Source organism: Ascaphus truei, chromosome 20 (genome assembly GCF_040206685.1).
Source record: "Ascaphus truei isolate aAscTru1 chromosome 20, aAscTru1.hap1, whole genome shotgun sequence".
NCBI lineage: Eukaryota > Metazoa > Chordata > Amphibia > Anura > Ascaphidae > Ascaphus > Ascaphus truei.
Window position 1 is genome coordinate 29382244 of NC_134502.1, and position 17746 is coordinate 29399989.

General features: G+C 49.1%; 1 protein-coding gene across 1 annotated transcript; it reads left to right on the forward strand.

Annotated features, from left to right (window-relative positions):
* The first annotated feature begins 358 nt into the window (after window positions 1-358).
* Window positions 359-13971, forward strand: LOC142471110 (extracellular calcium-sensing receptor-like). Its single transcript, XM_075577906.1, has 7 exons — window positions 359-450; window positions 8902-9196; window positions 10278-10860; window positions 11056-11240; window positions 11933-12067; window positions 12464-12587; window positions 13013-13971. The coding sequence occupies exons 1-7, from the start codon at window positions 359-361 to the stop codon at window positions 13969-13971; spliced, it is 2373 nt and encodes a 790-aa protein (XP_075434021.1).
* Window positions 13972-17746: the final 3775 nt, after the last annotated feature.

The window sequence follows — 17746 nt, forward strand, 5'->3', positions numbered from 1 at the left end:
CATCCTCATAGATACAGCAAAGCTAGATAAGTCCATACATGTAATGTTGAGGAGAACTTGGAGGTTTTCAATCCAGGTGCAAAGTGAGTATACGTACTACAGGTTAATAGTCTGAAGAACAGCGCTCCTTAGGGGAATAATGTAGTGTTGAACCGCATAATGCAGTCATATATCAAGTAAGGGTAACAGCACTGCTAACAGGTAAGGGGGAAGGAGGTATACGAGCAGTGGGTAAGCTTGCTAGGTTCCAGGTGATTGGCGGACCCTCCTCAAACCACCCCGTCCTTCGTACAAACACTTAGCTTGCCCCCTCCGTTTCCGAACAGGAACCGTTTCATTGAATAAAAGTCAGATGACGATGAATGTTAGGACTCACGGCATCCGGTACACGGATGAGCAATCCAGAGTCCATCGGCATGCGTGCGTGCGTCTCCGGGTAAAGCCACGCAGGTGAGGAGCCCCGGACAACCGAACAGAAGAGAGCACCGCTCGTAGGCAAAAAAAAAACGGGAAACCAGAATGAGATGCCGATAAAAAAAAGGTAAGTTTATTCAACAGAGGCGTTGTACACGGAAAGTCCTCTTACGCGTTTCGCGCTCCAGGAGCATTATCATAAGAGCGCGAAACGCATAAGGTTACTGTCCGGGTACAGCGCCTCCGTTGTGGATGACTCCCTGTGAAGAAGAAACCTACCTTTTTTTAATCGGCATCTCATGCTGGTTTCCCGGTTTTTTTTGCCTACGAGCGGTGCTCTCTCCTGCTCTCTCCTGCCCGGTTGTTCGGGACTCCTCGCCCGCATGAAATACAAAGTAATTTAACTTGCAGAAAGGCTCCTGTGTGGTCCTTGCTTGGATCCAGCTTTGAGAAGCCGGGATCAGCGGAGGGTGAGCACAAGGGAGGGAAGTACTGTTATATATATATATATTCTATAAACAAATGGTGTTCCACGTCCTCCAACCCCTTTTCAATACCAATTAATATCTGTGCACAATTCTGGGGATCCAGCACCAAAGAGGACTATGGGGGTCATGCACTAAGCAGTGATAAGTGCTTTTAAGTGAGATAAAAAGCCATTATAGCGTGATATTGCAGTGTTATCACTGCTTTGTGAATCTCACAGCAGGCAGTATCACGCTATAAAGGCAGTTATCTCACTTAAAAGCACTTATCACTGCTTTGTGCATAACCCCCTATGTCTTCTTCAAACACGCAAGAGCAAAGTGACCTAATGACAGGGACGTGTTTAATGGGATAAAGGGTCAGTCCCACGTAGGGGCAAAGTGACCTAGTGAGAGGGACGTGTTTAATGGGATAAAGGGTCAGTCCCACGTAGGGGCAAAGTGACCAATGACAGGGACGTGTTTAATGGGTTAAAGGGTCAGTCCCACGTAGGGGCAAAGTGACCTAATGACAGGGATGTGCTTAATGGGTTAAAGGGTCAGTCCCACGTAGGAGCAAAGTGACCTAATGACAGGGACGTGCTTAATGGGTTAAAGGGTCAGTCCCACCTAGGAGCAAAGTGGCCTAATGACAGGGACGTGTTTCATGGGTTAAAGGGTCAGTCCCACGTAGGGGCAAAGTGACCTAATGACAGGGACGTGTTTCATGGGTTAAAGGGTCAGTCCCACGTAGGGGCAAAGTGATATAATGACAGGGACGTGGTTAATGGGTTAAACGGTCAGTCTTACGTAGGAGCAAAGTGACCTAATGACAGGGACGTGTTTCATGGGTTAAAGGGTCAGTCCCACGTAGGGGCAAAGTGACCTAATGACAGGGACGTGTTTAATGGGTTAAAGGGTCAGTCCCACGGAGGAGCAAAGTGACCTAATGACAGGGACGGGTTTAATGGGTTAAAGGGTCAGTCCCACGTAGGGGCAAAGTGACCTAATGACAGGGACGTGTTTAATGGGTTAAAGGGTCAGTCCCACATAGGGGCAAAGTGACCTAATGACAGGGACGTGTTTAATGGGTTAAAGGGTCAGTCCCACGTAGGGGCAAAGTGACCTAATGACAGGGACGTGTTTAATAGGTTAAAGGGTCAGTCCCACGTAGGGGCAAAGTGACCTAATGACAGGGACGTGTTTAATGGGTTAAAAGGTCAGTCCCACGGAGGAGCAAAGTGACATAATGAGAGTTGTCACCTCCTATATGTGTTGCCGGTCTGTGGCATGAGAGGGGTTAATGTGCCATAGAGCCGCGCTGTTGGGGCTGAGCAGTCGTTATGTGCCGTGATCCGCCCGGCAACAGGTCATGTCACCGCTCTCGCGTGTAGCCTAACCTGCGCAGCTTTTCCCCGCGTCACACGGCAGGCCGGGCCCATTAACGGAAGGGGTTAACCCTTCCTATGCCGACTTCTGCCCATATATATATATGTATATATATATATATACCCCTATCACAAGCCACATCGCTTATGTGGTATCCACCTGTATACTTACCGACCACCCTTCCGTCTCGTCATTGGGGATTTTAAACCACGCGGTATATATTTTATCACGTTTATCGTCGGGTTTGACAGTTAATAAAACTGTATGATGTTTTCGTTCTGTGTTTAGCGCTCCCGTGGGACCTGAGGGTTGTCTGTTCCCATTTGAGGGTTTTGTGGTAACAGTTACTACGTTACACTGTTACTTTTAGTGCATTTATTCCCCTTGGTGCATCGTGCGTCCAGTTATTAGGGGATTGCCTCTTGAGTGACCCCTGCTGGTCACTTATCTGCGTTGTACCTTGTGTGTGCAGTTATTAGGGGCTTGCCTCTTGAGTGACCCCTGGTGGTCACTTATCTGCGTTGTACCTTGTGTGTGCAGTTATTAGGGGATTGCCTCTTGAGTGACCCCTGCTGGTCACTTATCTGCGTTGTACCTTGTGTGTGCAGTTATTAGGGGCTTGCCTCTTGAGTGACCCCTGCTGGTCACTTATCTGCGTTGTACCTTGTGTGTGCAGTTATTAGGGGCTTGCTCTTGAGTGACCCCTGGTGGTCACTTACCTGCGTTTCCTATTTGTCCGATTCTAACCCTTTGCGTCGGGTATGTCACAGTTCATTCATGGGCAGCCTCGTGCGTACGCGTGTCTGTGAAGTATTTTGTGCTGAGAAGCTGTATAATAAAATAACGCTTTATTTAGCCGCAGTGTTTTATTCAATAAACAGGGTTGTGACCATCCAACTCAATATAGCATGATTAGGAAGAGGGGGAGGGGGAGGGGGCGAGATTGGGGGGGGGGGTGAGAGAGTGAGGGGGGAGAAAGGAGGGGAAGAGAGGGGGATAGAGAGAGATAGAGAGGGGGTGGAAAGAGGAGGGAGGGAGAGAGAGAGGGAGAGTGAGGGGGTGAGGGAGAGGGGGGAGGGAGAGGGGGGAGAGAGAGAGAGGGGGGATGGAGAGAGAGAAAGAGAGACGGGAGGGGGAGAGAGGGGGTGAGAGAGAGGGGGGAGGGAGAGACGGGAGGGGGAGAGAAGGGGTGAGAGAGAGGGGGGATGGAGAGAGAGAAGGGGAATGGAGAGAGGAGGGGGGAGGGAGAGAGAGAGGGGAGAGAGTGGGGGAGGGGGAGAGAGGGGGTGAGAGAGAGGGGGGATGGAGAGAGAGAAGGGAATGGAGAGAGGAGGGGGGGAGGGAGAGAGAGAGGGGAGAGAGAGAGGGAGAAAGAGAGAGATACACACGGATAGCTGGTTAGACAGGCAGTGATCAGGGGATAAAGGTGTGTGTGAGGTCTCAGTATATACACACACACCTGTGTGTTCCTCTTCACAGACTCCCCCAGGAGCGGAGGGAGGAAGGGAGTAGGGGGGGAGGCAGGGGTATGCATAATGCTTAACCAGCTAATGATGGATAATTACCCCTCCCACTCCATCTGCTCAACAATTACCCCCAGGACCTACTGCTCCTATGGGGGCAGAGCTCAGTGTTCAGAGGCTGTAGCGGTGTGTGCGGTGGAAGTGAATGGAAAATTATGCACAAGAGAGCCCTAGAGGTCTTAGTCCTAGAGGTGCCAGGCTCTGAATCCCCCAAACCAGTCCTAGAGGTGCCAGCCTCTGAATCCCTTGTGCCAGGCCTAGAGGTGCCAGGCTCTGTATCCCCCATAACAGCCATAGAGGTGCGAGGCTCTGTATCCCCCATAACAGCCATAGAGGTTCTAGGGTCTATATCCTATGTGCCAGCCCTAGAGGTGCCAGGCTCTGTATCCCCCATAACAGCCATAGAGGTGCCAGGCTCTGTATCCCCCATAACAGCCATAGAGGTGCAAGGCTCTGTATCTCCAATACCAGCCCTAGAGGTTCTAGGCTCTATTTCCTATGTGCCAGCCCTAGAGGTGCCAAGTTCTATACCCCTGGACCAGCCCTAGAGGTGCCAGGTTGTGTATCCCCCATACCAGCCCGAGAGGTGCCAGGCTTGGTGTTCCCTGCACCAGCCCTAGAAGTGCCAGGCTCTGTATGCTCTGTGCCAGCCCTAGAGGTGCCAGCCCTAGAGGTGCCAGCCCTAGAGGTGCCAGGCTCTGTATGCTCTGTGCCAGCCCTAGAGGTGCCAGCCCTAGAGGTGCCAGCCCTAGAGGTGCCAGGCTCTGTATGCTCTGTGCCAGCCCTAGAGGTGCTAGCCCTAGAGGTGCCAGCCCTAGAGGTGCCAGGCTCTGTATGCTCTGTGCCAGCCCTAGAGGTGCCAGGCTGTGTCTCTCATACCAGCCCTAGAGGTGCCAGCATTAGCAGGGACAAGCTGTGTATCCCATCCCCCTTATCATACATTTTACATTGTCAGCTCCCTCTCCCCCCCGTTCCCTCTCCCTCACTCACCCTCCCCTCTCCCTCTCTCCCTCCCCTTACTGATTTACTCCCCCTCCTCCCTTCTTCCCCTCAGAGGGTATAAGACATACAGTATAAATACCCCTCAAGTGTCAACCTTTTCTATCACTGCCTTTCATTCTCCATTCACAGGTAAGAGACCTACGACCTCTAGGACAAGACAGCATAGTTGTACAGAGCCTGGCACCTCTAGTGCTGGTACAGGGGGATACAGAGCCTGGCACCTCTAGGGCTGGTACAGAGGATACAGAGCCTGGCACCTGTAGTGCTGGTACAGGGGGATACAGAGCCTGGCACCTCTAGGGCTGGCACAGGGGGATACAGAGCCTGGCACCTCTAGGACTGGTACAGGGGAATACACAGCCTGGCACCTCTAGGACTGGTAAAGGGGGAGACCGATCCTGCCACCTCTAGGTCTGGTACAGGGGAATACACAGCCTGGCACCTCTAGGACTGGTACAGGGGAATACACAGCCTGGAACCTCTAGGACTGGTACAGGGGAATACACAGCCTGGCACCATTAGGACTGGTAAAGGGGGAGACCGATCCTGCCACCTCTAGGACTGGTAAAGGGGAATACACAGCCTGGCACCTCTAGGACAGGTAGGCTGCACTGTCTCTCTCCTCAGGATGCTGCTGCAGGTCCCTCTCAGCCTCTGCCTTCTACTCTCCCTGCCCCCCTCCTCCGCGGAGACCGCCTGCACCCTGCCCGCCCCGGGGGCGAGTGGCTACATACAGGGGGGGGACGTCGTCCTGGGGGGGGTGTTCCCCCTGCACCTCAGCCCAGGAACCCCCCCGAAGACCTTCACAGAGCCGCCCACGCCCCCTCCCTGCCAGAGGTGAGAGACAGCTGTGTGTATGGTGTAGTGTAGGAGATAGCCGTGCATGTGAGAGATAGCTGTGTCTTATACAGAGAGGTAGCTGTGTCTTATACAGAGAGGTAGCTGTGTCTTATACAGAGAGGTAGCTGTGTCTTATACAGAGAGGTAGCTGTGTCTTATACAGAGAGGTAGCTGTGTCTTATACAGAGAGGTAGCTGTGTCTTATATAGAGATATATCTGTGTCTGATACTGAGAGATAGCTGTGTCTGATACAGAGAGGTAGCTGTGTCTTATACAGAGAGATCGCTGTGTCATACAGAGAGATAGTTGTGCCTGTTCTAGAGAGGTATCTGTGTGCATTATATACAAGCAGATGGCTGTGCGTCTGATACTGCGAGATAGCTGTGTGTGCCACCCTGACAGATAGCTGTTCCTATCACTGGCATAGGGTCAGGGGCAGGATTAGGACGTTAGATCGGGCAATCTGTAGCTCTGACCTCATGAACCGGACAGTTTGTTGTCTCCCGGGTGCTCGGGTTCGGCACAGTGCGGATCGGGTAGACAGATTGTTGGGGGGGGGGGCTGGGATTGACCCGGAGGTCTTGGTACACGTTGGCCCCAATGACAAAGTTAGAGAAAGATGGAGGGTCCTAAAAAATGATTACAGGGATCTAGGCCAAAAGCTTAAGGCAGTATTAAGGTACTCCAAGGTAGTATTGTCTGAAATACTACCAGTGCCATGCGCTACCGCAGGGAGACAGTCAGAGATCAGGGAGGTTAATGCATGGCTAAGAAAGTGGTGTAGGAAGGAAGGGTTTGGGGTTTTTAGAGCACTGGGACTCCTTTTGTGAGAGGTGCCATCTATATTCTAGGGACGGATTGCACCTCAATGAAGAGGGATCTTCTGTGCTAGGGGGGAGAATGCTAAAAAGGTTGGAGGAGATTTTAAACTAGGATGGAGGGGGGAGGGGAATGAAACAAATAATGAACTAAATGGAATAGAGGAGGATGCAAGGTGGTATGGAGGTAGAATGGGGGCAAGTGCAAGTTTGACAAGCAGTGAGATACCCATAATAAATACTGATAATACTACAAAACTTTTAAAGACTAAACCAAGTGGGAGCAGAAAGGAAGGAGCAGATAAGATAATAGTACAGGCTGAAAAAATACTTAAATGCATGCTTGCTAATGCAAGAAGCCTGACAGATAAAATGGGGGAGCATGAATTAATAGCTGCAAGGGAGCCGTGTGATATCATACGCATTACTGAGACATGGTGGGATGAAACTCATGACTGGGCAGTTAATTTAGAGGGTTATTCCCTTTTATCAGTGTCTACCCTCGGGTAATAAGTATAAAAGAAATAAATCAAAACCAATGTGGCTAAATCAACAGGTAGGGGAGGAAATAGACAAGAAGAGGAAGGCATTTAGATTCTTTAAGTCAGAAGGGACGGAGACATCGTATCAGAATTATAAGGAATGTAACAAAAATTGCAAAAGGGCAATTAAATTAGCAAAAATGGATAATGAAAAAAGGATTGCAATAGAAAGTAAGATCAACCCTACAAAGTTCTTTAAGTACCTTAATAACAAAAAAAAATGAGGAAAGAATATATAGGACCCTTTCAGTGTGAGATGGGTAAGCAGATTATTGGAGATAAGGAAAAAGCAGAGGTATTAAACACATTCTTTGCCTCTGTGTTTACCAGGGAAGAATCAAGTTCAATAATAGTGCCGCAGGAGGAAGCCACAACCTCCATATTAATGACCAATTGGTTAACTGAGGAAGAAGTTCATAAGCAGCTTGAAAAAATTAAAGTAAATAAGGCACCTGGCCCCGATGGCATACTGTACATCCAAGAGTTCTCAAGGAGTTAAGCTCAGTAATAGCAAAACCATTATATTTAATATTCAAGGACTTCATTTCCACAGGCTCAGTACCACAAGATTGGCGTAAAGCAGATGTGGTGCCTATATTTAAAAAGGGAGCTAGATCACAACCGGGGAATTACAGACCTGTAAGCCTGACTTCAATAGTAGGGAAACTACTTGAAGGTTTAATACGGGATAATATTCAGAAATACCTAATGGAAAACAAAATTATTAGTAATAGTCAGCATGGATTTATGAAGGATAGATCATGCCAAACTAACCTTATTTGTTTCTTTGTGGAGGTAAGTAGGAATTTAGACCAGGGTAATGCAGTTGATGTGATCTACTTAGATTTTGTAAAGGCTTTTGATACAGTTCCACACAAAAGGTTAATGTACAAAATAAAGCAAAATATTTGAACCAGGATTGAAAACTGGTTAAAGGACAGACAACACAGGGTTGTCATAAATAGAACTTATTCAGGTTGGGAGGTAAATGGCAGATAAGGTTTAATACAGATATATGTCAGGTTATGCATTTGGGATGCAAGAATAAACAGGCGACTTACAAATGAAATGGGGATACATTGGGGGAATCCTTGATGGAGAAGGCTTTAGGAGTGCTTGTGGACAGCAAGTTTAGCAATAGTGCCCAATGTCATGCAGTAGCTGCAAAGGCAAACAAGATCTTATCTTGCATCAAACGGGCAATGGATGGAAGTGAAGTAAACATAATTATGCCCCTTTACAAAGCATTAGTTAGACCACACCTTGAATATAGAGTACAATTTTGGTCACCACTCCTTAGAAAAGACAGTATGGAACTAGAGAGAGTGCAGAGAAGAGCCACCAGATTAATAAAGGGGATGGATAATCTGGTTTATGAGGAGAGGCTAGCTAAATTAGATTTATTTACATTAGAAAACCGGCATCTATGAGGGGATATGATAACTATATACAAATATATATATATATATCTACTATGTAACTATGTAACTACTATGTAACTACTATGTAACTATACCACTGTATAACTATGTAACTATGTAACGTTTAACTATACAACTGTGTAACTATGTAACTAACTATGTCTGATACACAGAGATAGCTGTTTACCTTTTTAAGACATAGCCGTGTGTGTCACACTGGAAGATAGCTGTGCATGTTATGCTATAGTCTTATAATGTGGCAGATAGCTGTGCACGTTATAGTCTTAGATTGTGGCAGATAGCTGTATAGGTTATAATAATATCATATATATATATATAGCTGTGCATGTTATAAGATTGTATTGTTAGAGAGCCATGTGCATCGCAGGTGATATGAAATTGTGAGATAGCCGTTTATGTCCCACTGAGAGATAGCTGTGCCCGTGATATAACGGTGTGAGAGATAGCTGTGCTCCTCCTCACGCAGGTTCAGCTTCCGCTCGTTCCGCTGGGTGCTGGCGTTGGTCTTTGCGGTGGGAGAGTTGAACAAGACCCCCGGAGCTCTCCCCAACCTGACCCTGAGGGCCGGGGTGCTGGATTCGTGCAGCTCAGTGGGATGGGCCCTGAGGGGGACAGCTTGGCTCCTGTCGGGGGGTCCCGGGGGGTCCCTGAGTCACCGTTGCTGGGGTCCTCCCCCCAGGCTGGCCGCTGTGCTGGGTGATGCCGGGGCTGAGGCGGCTGTGAGCATGGGGCAGGTGCTGGGGCTGTACGGGTACCCACAGGTAAGAAATAGGGCAAGAGGGTGGGCAGGGGGGAGAGAGGAGGCGAGTGGGGGGTGGCAGAGAACATGCGAGTGTGGGGGACAGAAGAAGCAAGTGGGGGGAAAGAGCAGGTGAGTGAGTGGGAGGAAGGCATCATGTGGGGGAGAGAGGAGGCAAGAGGGGAGAGAGGTTAGGTGAGGGGGGGAGAGAGGAGGTGAGTGGGGCGAGGGAGGAGGCTAGTGGGGAGAAGAGGCAAGTGGGGGAGGGAAATAGGGAGAGGGGGAAATAAAGAAAGGAAGAATGATTGGGGTTGAAAATTGAATGGGGTGGGCAATGTGAGGGGAGAGAGAAGGGGAGAGGAAAGTGAGAATGGGAGAGGGAAGAGAGAAGGAGAGAGGGGAGAGAGGTGGGGTGAGGAAAGAGAGAAGGGGAGAGAGGGGAAATAGGGGAGAGCGAATTTGAGAAAGGAAAGAGGAGAGAGAGGAGAGAGGAAAGAGGAGAGAGGAGTGGAAAGAAATGGGGAGAGGGGAGAGAGGAGGGGAAATAGAGAATGTGAGAGGGGAGAGAGAAGGGGAGATAGGTGAGAGGAAAGAAAGAAGTGGAGAAAGGAAAGGGGAGGTGAATGAAAGAATGGGAGAAGGGGAAAAGGGAAAAGGGAGAGAAAAGGTGAGAGAGGAGGGAGAAGGTGAGAGGAAAGAGAGAAGAGAGGCGAGGAAGGAGAGAAGGGAGAAGAAAGAGAGCAGAGGAAGGAGAGAAGGGAAAGGGGAGGGGAAATTGGAGAGAGAGAAGGTGAGAGGGGAGAGGAAAGAGAAGGGGAGAGGAAAGAGCGAAGAGAAGAGGAGAGAGAAGGGGAGAGGGGTGAGAGAAGTGGGTAAAGGGAGAAGAAAAAGGAGAGAAAAAGAGGGAGACAGACAGACAGGAAGGGTGATAGAGAGAGAGAGTGAGAAAGAATGAGGGGGAGAGAGATATTGGGGAGGGGGGGGTGGATGAAAGACCGGCTTTTACTTTCCTTGATGATTTTCCTGTCCCTTCTCTCGGTCTCAACCTACTCTTCCTTTCTCTCTCCCTTTACTTCTGTCCCTCTTTCCTCCCCCTTCCTCAGATCAGCTACTTTACACCTCCCCCCGAGCTCGGCAACCGTCTCCTCTTCCCTTCCTCCCTCAGCGTGGCCCCGGCTCTCTCCTTCCAGGCCCGGGGCCTTGCCCAGCTGCTCTGGAGCTTCGGTTGGAACTGGGTGGGTGTCCTCTCTCAGGAAGAGGGTGGCTCCGGGATAGGCCAGGCCTTCCTCCGGGAGCTGGAGAACATGGGGGTCTGCTTGGCCTTCTGGGAGAAAGTCCACTCCTCGTTGGCAGACGTCAGCAGAGTGGCCTCAGTGGTCAGACATTCCACAGCCAATGTCGTGGTAGTCTTCTCCCTTGAGGCCTACCTCAATCCTGTCCTGATGGAACTCGCCTTCAAGGGGGACACTAGGGCCAGGGTCTGGTTGTCCACTGAGGCCTGGTCCACTTCCCGGGGACTTGTGGCTCCCCAGCTATCACGCTTTCTCCGGGGGACTTTGGGACTGGTTCTACGCAATGGGGCCGCCCCCGGCTTCAAAGAGTTTGTCTTTGGGCTGCGGCCTGACCGGCTCCATTGGGACCCCTTCCTCAGGGAGTTCTGGGAGGGAGCCTTTGGGTGCCAGTGGGGTTCATGGGTCTCTACCCCCTCTTCTTCTTCCTCCTCCTCCTCCTCTTTCCCCTATTTTCCTTCCTCCTCGTTTGCCTCTCATTCCTTCCCCTCGGCTTCCTCCTCCTTCTCTTCCTCTTCTCCCTCCTCTTCAATCTCCTCTCCCACCCCTCCCTCCTACTCTGTTTCTTCCTCCCCCCACCCCTGGTGTACAGGGCTGGAGGACCCAGCCTCCCTCCAGATATTCTCAGACATTGATGACCTCCGGGTGACGTACAACGTGTACAAGGCGGTGAGGATGGTGGCCGGAGCCCTGAGAGACATGGCCACCTGCAGAGAGAGAGAGGGGCCACTAGCTGGGGGCCACTGTGCAGATGTCCACTATTTTGAGCCCTGGCAGGTGAGAGGGGAAGGGGTGCGCAGCATGGTGGAGGGAAGGGACAGGAAGAGTCACGGTTAGGGGTGTGGGGACAGAGGGTGTAGGGGAGAAGAGAGGACATAGGGGAGAAGTGATGAAGATTGGAGGAGATAAGGGTGAAGAGAAGGAAGGGGAGAAAAGGGGAGACTGGAATCGGGGGAGAGAGGAAGGTGGTGGAGAGGGAGTGGGGGGTAGAGGTGGGAAATAGGATGGAAGAGAGATAGGCTGGAGTGATGGGGAAGGGTGACAGTGAAGGGAAACATAGGGGGAGATGAAGAGTGGGAAGAGGAGGTGAGGGGAGAGAGAGGGATGGAAATTGAAGGATGATGGAAAGGAGGTGCAAGAGAGAGAAGGATATGGAGGGGGAGTGGGGGATATGGGTGGGAGCTGGGGGAGTAGGGAGAGAGAGGGATTGGGTTTAGAAGGGAGATAATAGGGGAGTCACAATGCACACAAGGAGTAATCCTCCACTCTTCCCCTTTGTCCTCCCCATCTACACTTCAATTTCTCTTCTACTATCCCCTCCTCCTCTGTCCCCTCTCTTCCCCTTTCTCCTTTCTTTTCCCTCTCCTCTTAAATCCCTCCTCCTCTCTCCATCTCTCTTCCCTTTCCATCCTTTCTCCTCCTCGCCTGACCTCTCTCCTCCTCTCTTTCTCCTCCCCCTCCACCCCCAGCTCCTTCACTACCTCCGCAGAGTGCGTCTGAAGGGCAACGTCGGGGACGAGCTGTACTTCGACTCTCTCGGCCAAGCCCCCGCCATCTACGACATCATTAACTGGCAGGAAGGGTCGTCCGGGCGTGACAGTTGGGTAAGGGTGGGCAGCTTCGAGAGCGGCGCCCCCCAGTGGCGCGATTTGCTCATCAACCTGAGTGTCATCCAGTGGGGAGGAGGCAGGGAGGAGGTAACTACTGTTCTAAGAACATCTTACAACCCCCCTCCTCACAGCCCTGATATGCCCCTTATAATGGGGGGGGGGACCCCTGTTATAAGAACATCCCCTTATAAGAAGTTCTCACAGGCACGGCTTGGTCCTTCTTTTGGGGGGAACCTCTCTTATAAGAACATCTGGCCTACAAGAACATCTCCCCACAGCCCTGACATGCCCCTTCTTATGAGGGAATCTCTGTTGTAAGAACATCTCCCTGGGAGGGAAGCCCCTGGTATAGCAACACCCTCTTTCTAAGAATATCTCTCGACTTAATAGCCTCCTGTATCTCTGTGCTCGGACAGCTGCCCCCCTGGCTTCAGGAAAGCCCCCCTTCAGGGGAAACCCCGCTGCTGCTTCGACTGCATTTCCTGCTCAGCTGGAGAAATCTCCAACCAGACTGGTGAGTGGTTGGGCCCCCAACTGGGACAGTTACATCGCTGGACAAATCCAGTACATAGTCCAATAATCTCCCTGGCCATTCAGCCCCAGAGGTTCTGTATCTCATATACCAGGAGGAAGAGACCCTTTCGGAAAGCTAACTTCTAGAGACAAGGAGAGGACAGGAAAGGCCCCAATTGCATTGACTCATACACCTAAGGGAGAACAGTGTAGAAGGACTAAGTGAAGGACTTTCCGACAGGGCCTCTTCCTCCTTCCATTTCCAATTTCCCCTAGGGCACCGACCCTTAACAAATAGTGTACTCTATAGGTTGAGTGGGTATCTCTATTCTTCTTTGCTACCCCTACACCAGCCTCAGAGTTGACAGGCTCTGTATTCCCTGTGCCAATCCTCGAGGTGCCATTCTATGTCTCTGCTCTCCACAGACTCAGTCGATTGTTTCCTGTGCCCAGATGACCAGTGGCCCAACGCTGCCCGTGAACTCTGTGTCCCACGTACCATTGAGTTCCTGTCCATGTCCGAGCCCCTGGGCATCTCCTTGGGCACCACATCCATCGTGGGCTCCTTCCTGCCAATGGCAGTCCTCCTCCTCTTCATTAGGAACCGAGATACCCCCCTGGTCCGCGCCAACAATCGTGCCCTCAGCTTCCTCCTGCTGCCCGCTCTTGCCCTCTCCTTCCTCTGCCCGCTCCTCCTCCTCAACCCACCGGGGCCTCTCTCCTGCCTCCTGCGCCAGGCCGCCTTTGGGATGGTCTTCACCCTCTGTGTATCCTGCCTTCTGGCAAAGACCCTCACCGTTGTCCTGGCCTTCCGGGCCAACAAGCCAGGAGGGCGCCTGAAAGTCCACCTGGGGAAACAGATGCCCATCTTGCTTGCCCTTACTTGCACTATTTTCCAGCTCGCCCTGTGCTCCTCCTGGCTGGCCCTCGCCCCTCCTTTCCCCGAGCGGGATGGCCAAAGCCAGCTGGGCAAGATAATTGTCCAGTGCAACGAGGGGCTTGGTTTCTGGCTTATGCTGGGCTACCTGGGGATATTGTCCAGCATCTGCTTCGCCGTGGCCTTCTTGGCAAGGAAGCTCCCCGCGGCCTTTAACGAGGCCACTCATGTTACCTTCAGCATGCTGGTGTTCCTCAGTGTCTGGTTGTCCTTTGTTCCGGCCTACCTCAGCACTCGCGGCAAGTTTGCCGTGGCGACGGAGATCTTTGCCATCCTGTCCTCCAGCGCCGGCCTCCTCCTTTGCATCTTTTCCCCCAAATGCTACATCATCCTCCTGAGGCCCCAACTCAACACCCGTGCGCTGGTCTCCGGTCAGGCGAAAAAGCGCTCGTTCTCCCGCCGACGTCTCTCGCCACCGGACCTTAGGAGGACTTCCAAGTCTCATTGACACAAATCGGAGCTATCTCAGAAAGAACTCAGCTACCTAATGCCTCTTGGGATTGATGCCCCCATGCTGGCATGGGGAAACAGATCCAGGTTCCACCACCTCACCACCCTTCCAAGCCTCTGACGTGGGACATTCGCAATGATGGCTCGGCCACCCTCTCAGTCTCGAGTAGTTACCTCCTGTAGAATTAGATTGCAGATTCTTTTTCTCAGACCTAAGTGGGTCCCATTGGTGTATATTTGGGCACTCCAACTGGTGGACCACGGGTCAAATGTGGCCAACAAAGGGCCTCGATATGGCCTTTGGACTCAGCTGCCCAAGCCACTAGTATGAAAGTAGCAGGAGCAAAGTGCAATTGATTACACATAAAACTCACTTGTAAGATATAGCAAGTCTTTCTGTTTTGCCGAGGACGCTCACATCCCATGACCGCAACGATGGCGCCCTGGACGGATTTACACTGTCACAGACAGTGTCCCCAGCAAAGTGGCTGTCTGCTTTTTTGGCCATGTTGCCGGGGACAGAAAGTCTTGCTATTTCTGCAAGCAGATCTGGTATAGATGTTATACACACGGGCAAAATGTTGACATATTATCATTTTCCATTTAGTAAATGTATCTAAAAATCGACTCACAACTGTTTTCTGATCTGACCCCATTGGAGAATAGTGGAAGAGACCCTGTCTATAGAATGCAGCGGAATGGCTATAGGAATAGGAATCATTGTGGATTTCACCTGTGATTAAGATAACTATATATTTTTTTAGTAGAGAGAGACAAATGTTTTCCAAGTAGCTTCGCAATAATTTTTATTTGCTATTTTTTTTCTTTCAGTTCCCTTTTTTTTCGCTCAATTTGGGCAAAAAGCTGAATTGCGTATAATGTCACCAGTTTTCCCAGATTTCGCCTAGGTTGGGGGAAAAGTCGCAGACACTGGGCACCCATTGCAGGCCGATGGTAGCACTTAAAAGGGTCACGTGACCGGAATTTAGGGTCATGTGACCAGCACATCGAGTTTTAAAGCTTTGCGGAAATATTGCAAGAATTTGTGCGATTTTTTTTCCAATTTACATATTTTGCGATTGATATTTTATATCTGGACGATATGACATTACATTAAGATTTATATATATAATATATAATTTTAAATATATATATATATATATATATATATATATATTATATAGTGTGTATATATATATATATATATATATATATATATATATATTATTATTATTATAAATTATAAATAATAAAACTTATATTATAACATTTTAAATAAAATTATAATGCTAAATATTAATACAAATACTGATGTTTGTGACTGCGATGAGATTAAGTGAATTTTTACGGTATATATTTTATGTTTGATATTTTATATCTGGTGTACACTGGATCATTAACATATTATTATTAGTAGTAGTAGTAGTAGTAGTAGTATTATATGATGTTATATTATTAATATATATATTAATATTAGTGAATTATATTTCTTTATTTTATTATATTGTAATGTGATATATATTATTTCTTGTAAATTACATTATACAGTTAAATATTTATATGTAAGTCTACAATACCACAATATCACTATACCACAATACTACAATACCACAAAACTACTATACTACAATACCACTATACTACAATACCACTACACCACAATACTACAATACCACAATACCACAATACTACAATACCACTACACCACAATACTACAATACCACAATACTACAATACCACAATACCACAATACTACAATACCACTATACCACAATACCACAATACCACTACACCACAATACTACAATACCACAATACCACAATACTACAATACCACTACACCACAATACTACAATACCACAATACCACAATACTACAATACCACTATACCACAATACCACAATACCACTATACCACAATACTACAATACCACAAAACTACTATACTACAATACCACTATACCACTATACTACAATACCACTACACCACAATACTACAATACCACAATACTACAATACCACAATACTACAATACCACTATACTACAATACTACAATACCACTATACTACAATATCACAATACCACAATACCACTATACTAAAATACTACAATACCACTATACTACAATACTATAATACTACAATATCACAATACCACAATACCACAATACCACAATACTTTTTTTTCTATATTTAAAAAAAATGTTTAATTCTGTTTTTGTTTAATATATAAAAATAATGATAAATAATCAATAAAGAAGAAATAAAACATTGTTTGTCCTCTGCCTCCTTTATCACATCTCTCCTCTTCCTCCTTTCTCTCACATTCCCCCTCTCCCTCCTCTCTCACCCCCCCTCCCTCCCCCTCTTTTCTCTCTCACATCCCCCCACTCCCTCCTTTCTCCCTCATATCCCCATCTTGCTCCTTTCTCTCTCACATCACCCCTCTCCTCCCTCCTTTCTCTAACATTCCCTCTCCCTCCTTTCTCTCTCATCCCCCCTCTCCCTCATCCCCTCTCCCTCCTCTGTCTCACCCCCCCCCCTCTCCCTCCTTTCTCTCTCTCACACCCCTCTCCCTCCTTTCTCTCACACTCCCTCTCTCTCCTTTCTCTCACACACACCTCTCTCCCTCCTTTCTCTCTCACACACCCTTCTCCCTCCCTCCTATCTCTCACATCCCCCTCTCTCCTCACATCCCCCTCTCCCTCATTTCTCTCTCTCACACCCCTCTCCCTCCTTTCTCTCACACCCCCTCTCCCTCCTTTCTCTCTCACACACACCGCTCCCTCCTTTCTCTCTCACACACCCTTCTCCCTCCCTCCTATCTCTCACATCCCCCTCTCTCTCCTCACATCCCCCTCTCCCTCCTTTCTCTCACCCCCTCTCCCTCCTTTATCTCACATCCCCCTCTCTCTCCTCACATCCCCCTCTCCCTCACTCCCCTGTCACCACCTACTTGTCCCCCTAGAGATGGGATCTCTAGACCTGGACTCAGGACCCTGGGATTTCTGCCAGCTGCGTGAGATCAGATTAACGAGCCCAGCGCTAATTATACAACGCAACTTGTTGACTTTTCCAACTCTCCAATCAACACTCCCTCTCTCTACTTCTATTCCAATCTTTCTCTCTCTCCCTCTCTCCCCTTCTATTCCAATCTTTCTCTCTCTCCCTTTCTATTCCAATCTTTCTCTCTCTCCCTCTCTCCCCTTCTATTCCAATCTTTCTCTCTCTCCCTCTCTCCCCTTCTATTCCAATCTTTCTCTCTCTCCCTCTCTCTCCTTCTATTCCAATCTTTCTCTCTCTCCCTCTCTCCCCTTCTATTCCAATCTTTCTCTCTCTCCCTCTTTCCCCTTCTATTCCAATCTTTCTCTCTCTCCCTCTCTCCCCTTCTATTCCAATCTTTCTCTCTCTCCCTCTCTCCCCTTCTATTCCAATCTTTCTCTCTCTCCCTCTCTCCCCTTCTATTCCAATCTTTCTCTCTCCCTCCCTCCCCCTTCTATTCCAATCTTTCTCTCTCTCCCTCTCTCCCCTTCTATTCCAATCTTTCTCTCTCCTTCTCTCCCCTTCTATTCCAATCTTTCTCTCTCTCCCTCTCTCCCCTTCTATTCCAATCTTTCTCTCTCCTTCTCTCCCCTTCTATTCCAATCTTTCTCTCTCTCCCTCTCTCCCCTTCTATTCCAATCTTTCTCTCTCTCCCTCTCTCCCCTTCTATTCCAATCTTTCTCTCTCCCTCCCTCCCCCTTCTATTCCAATCTTTCTCTCTCTCCCTCTCTCC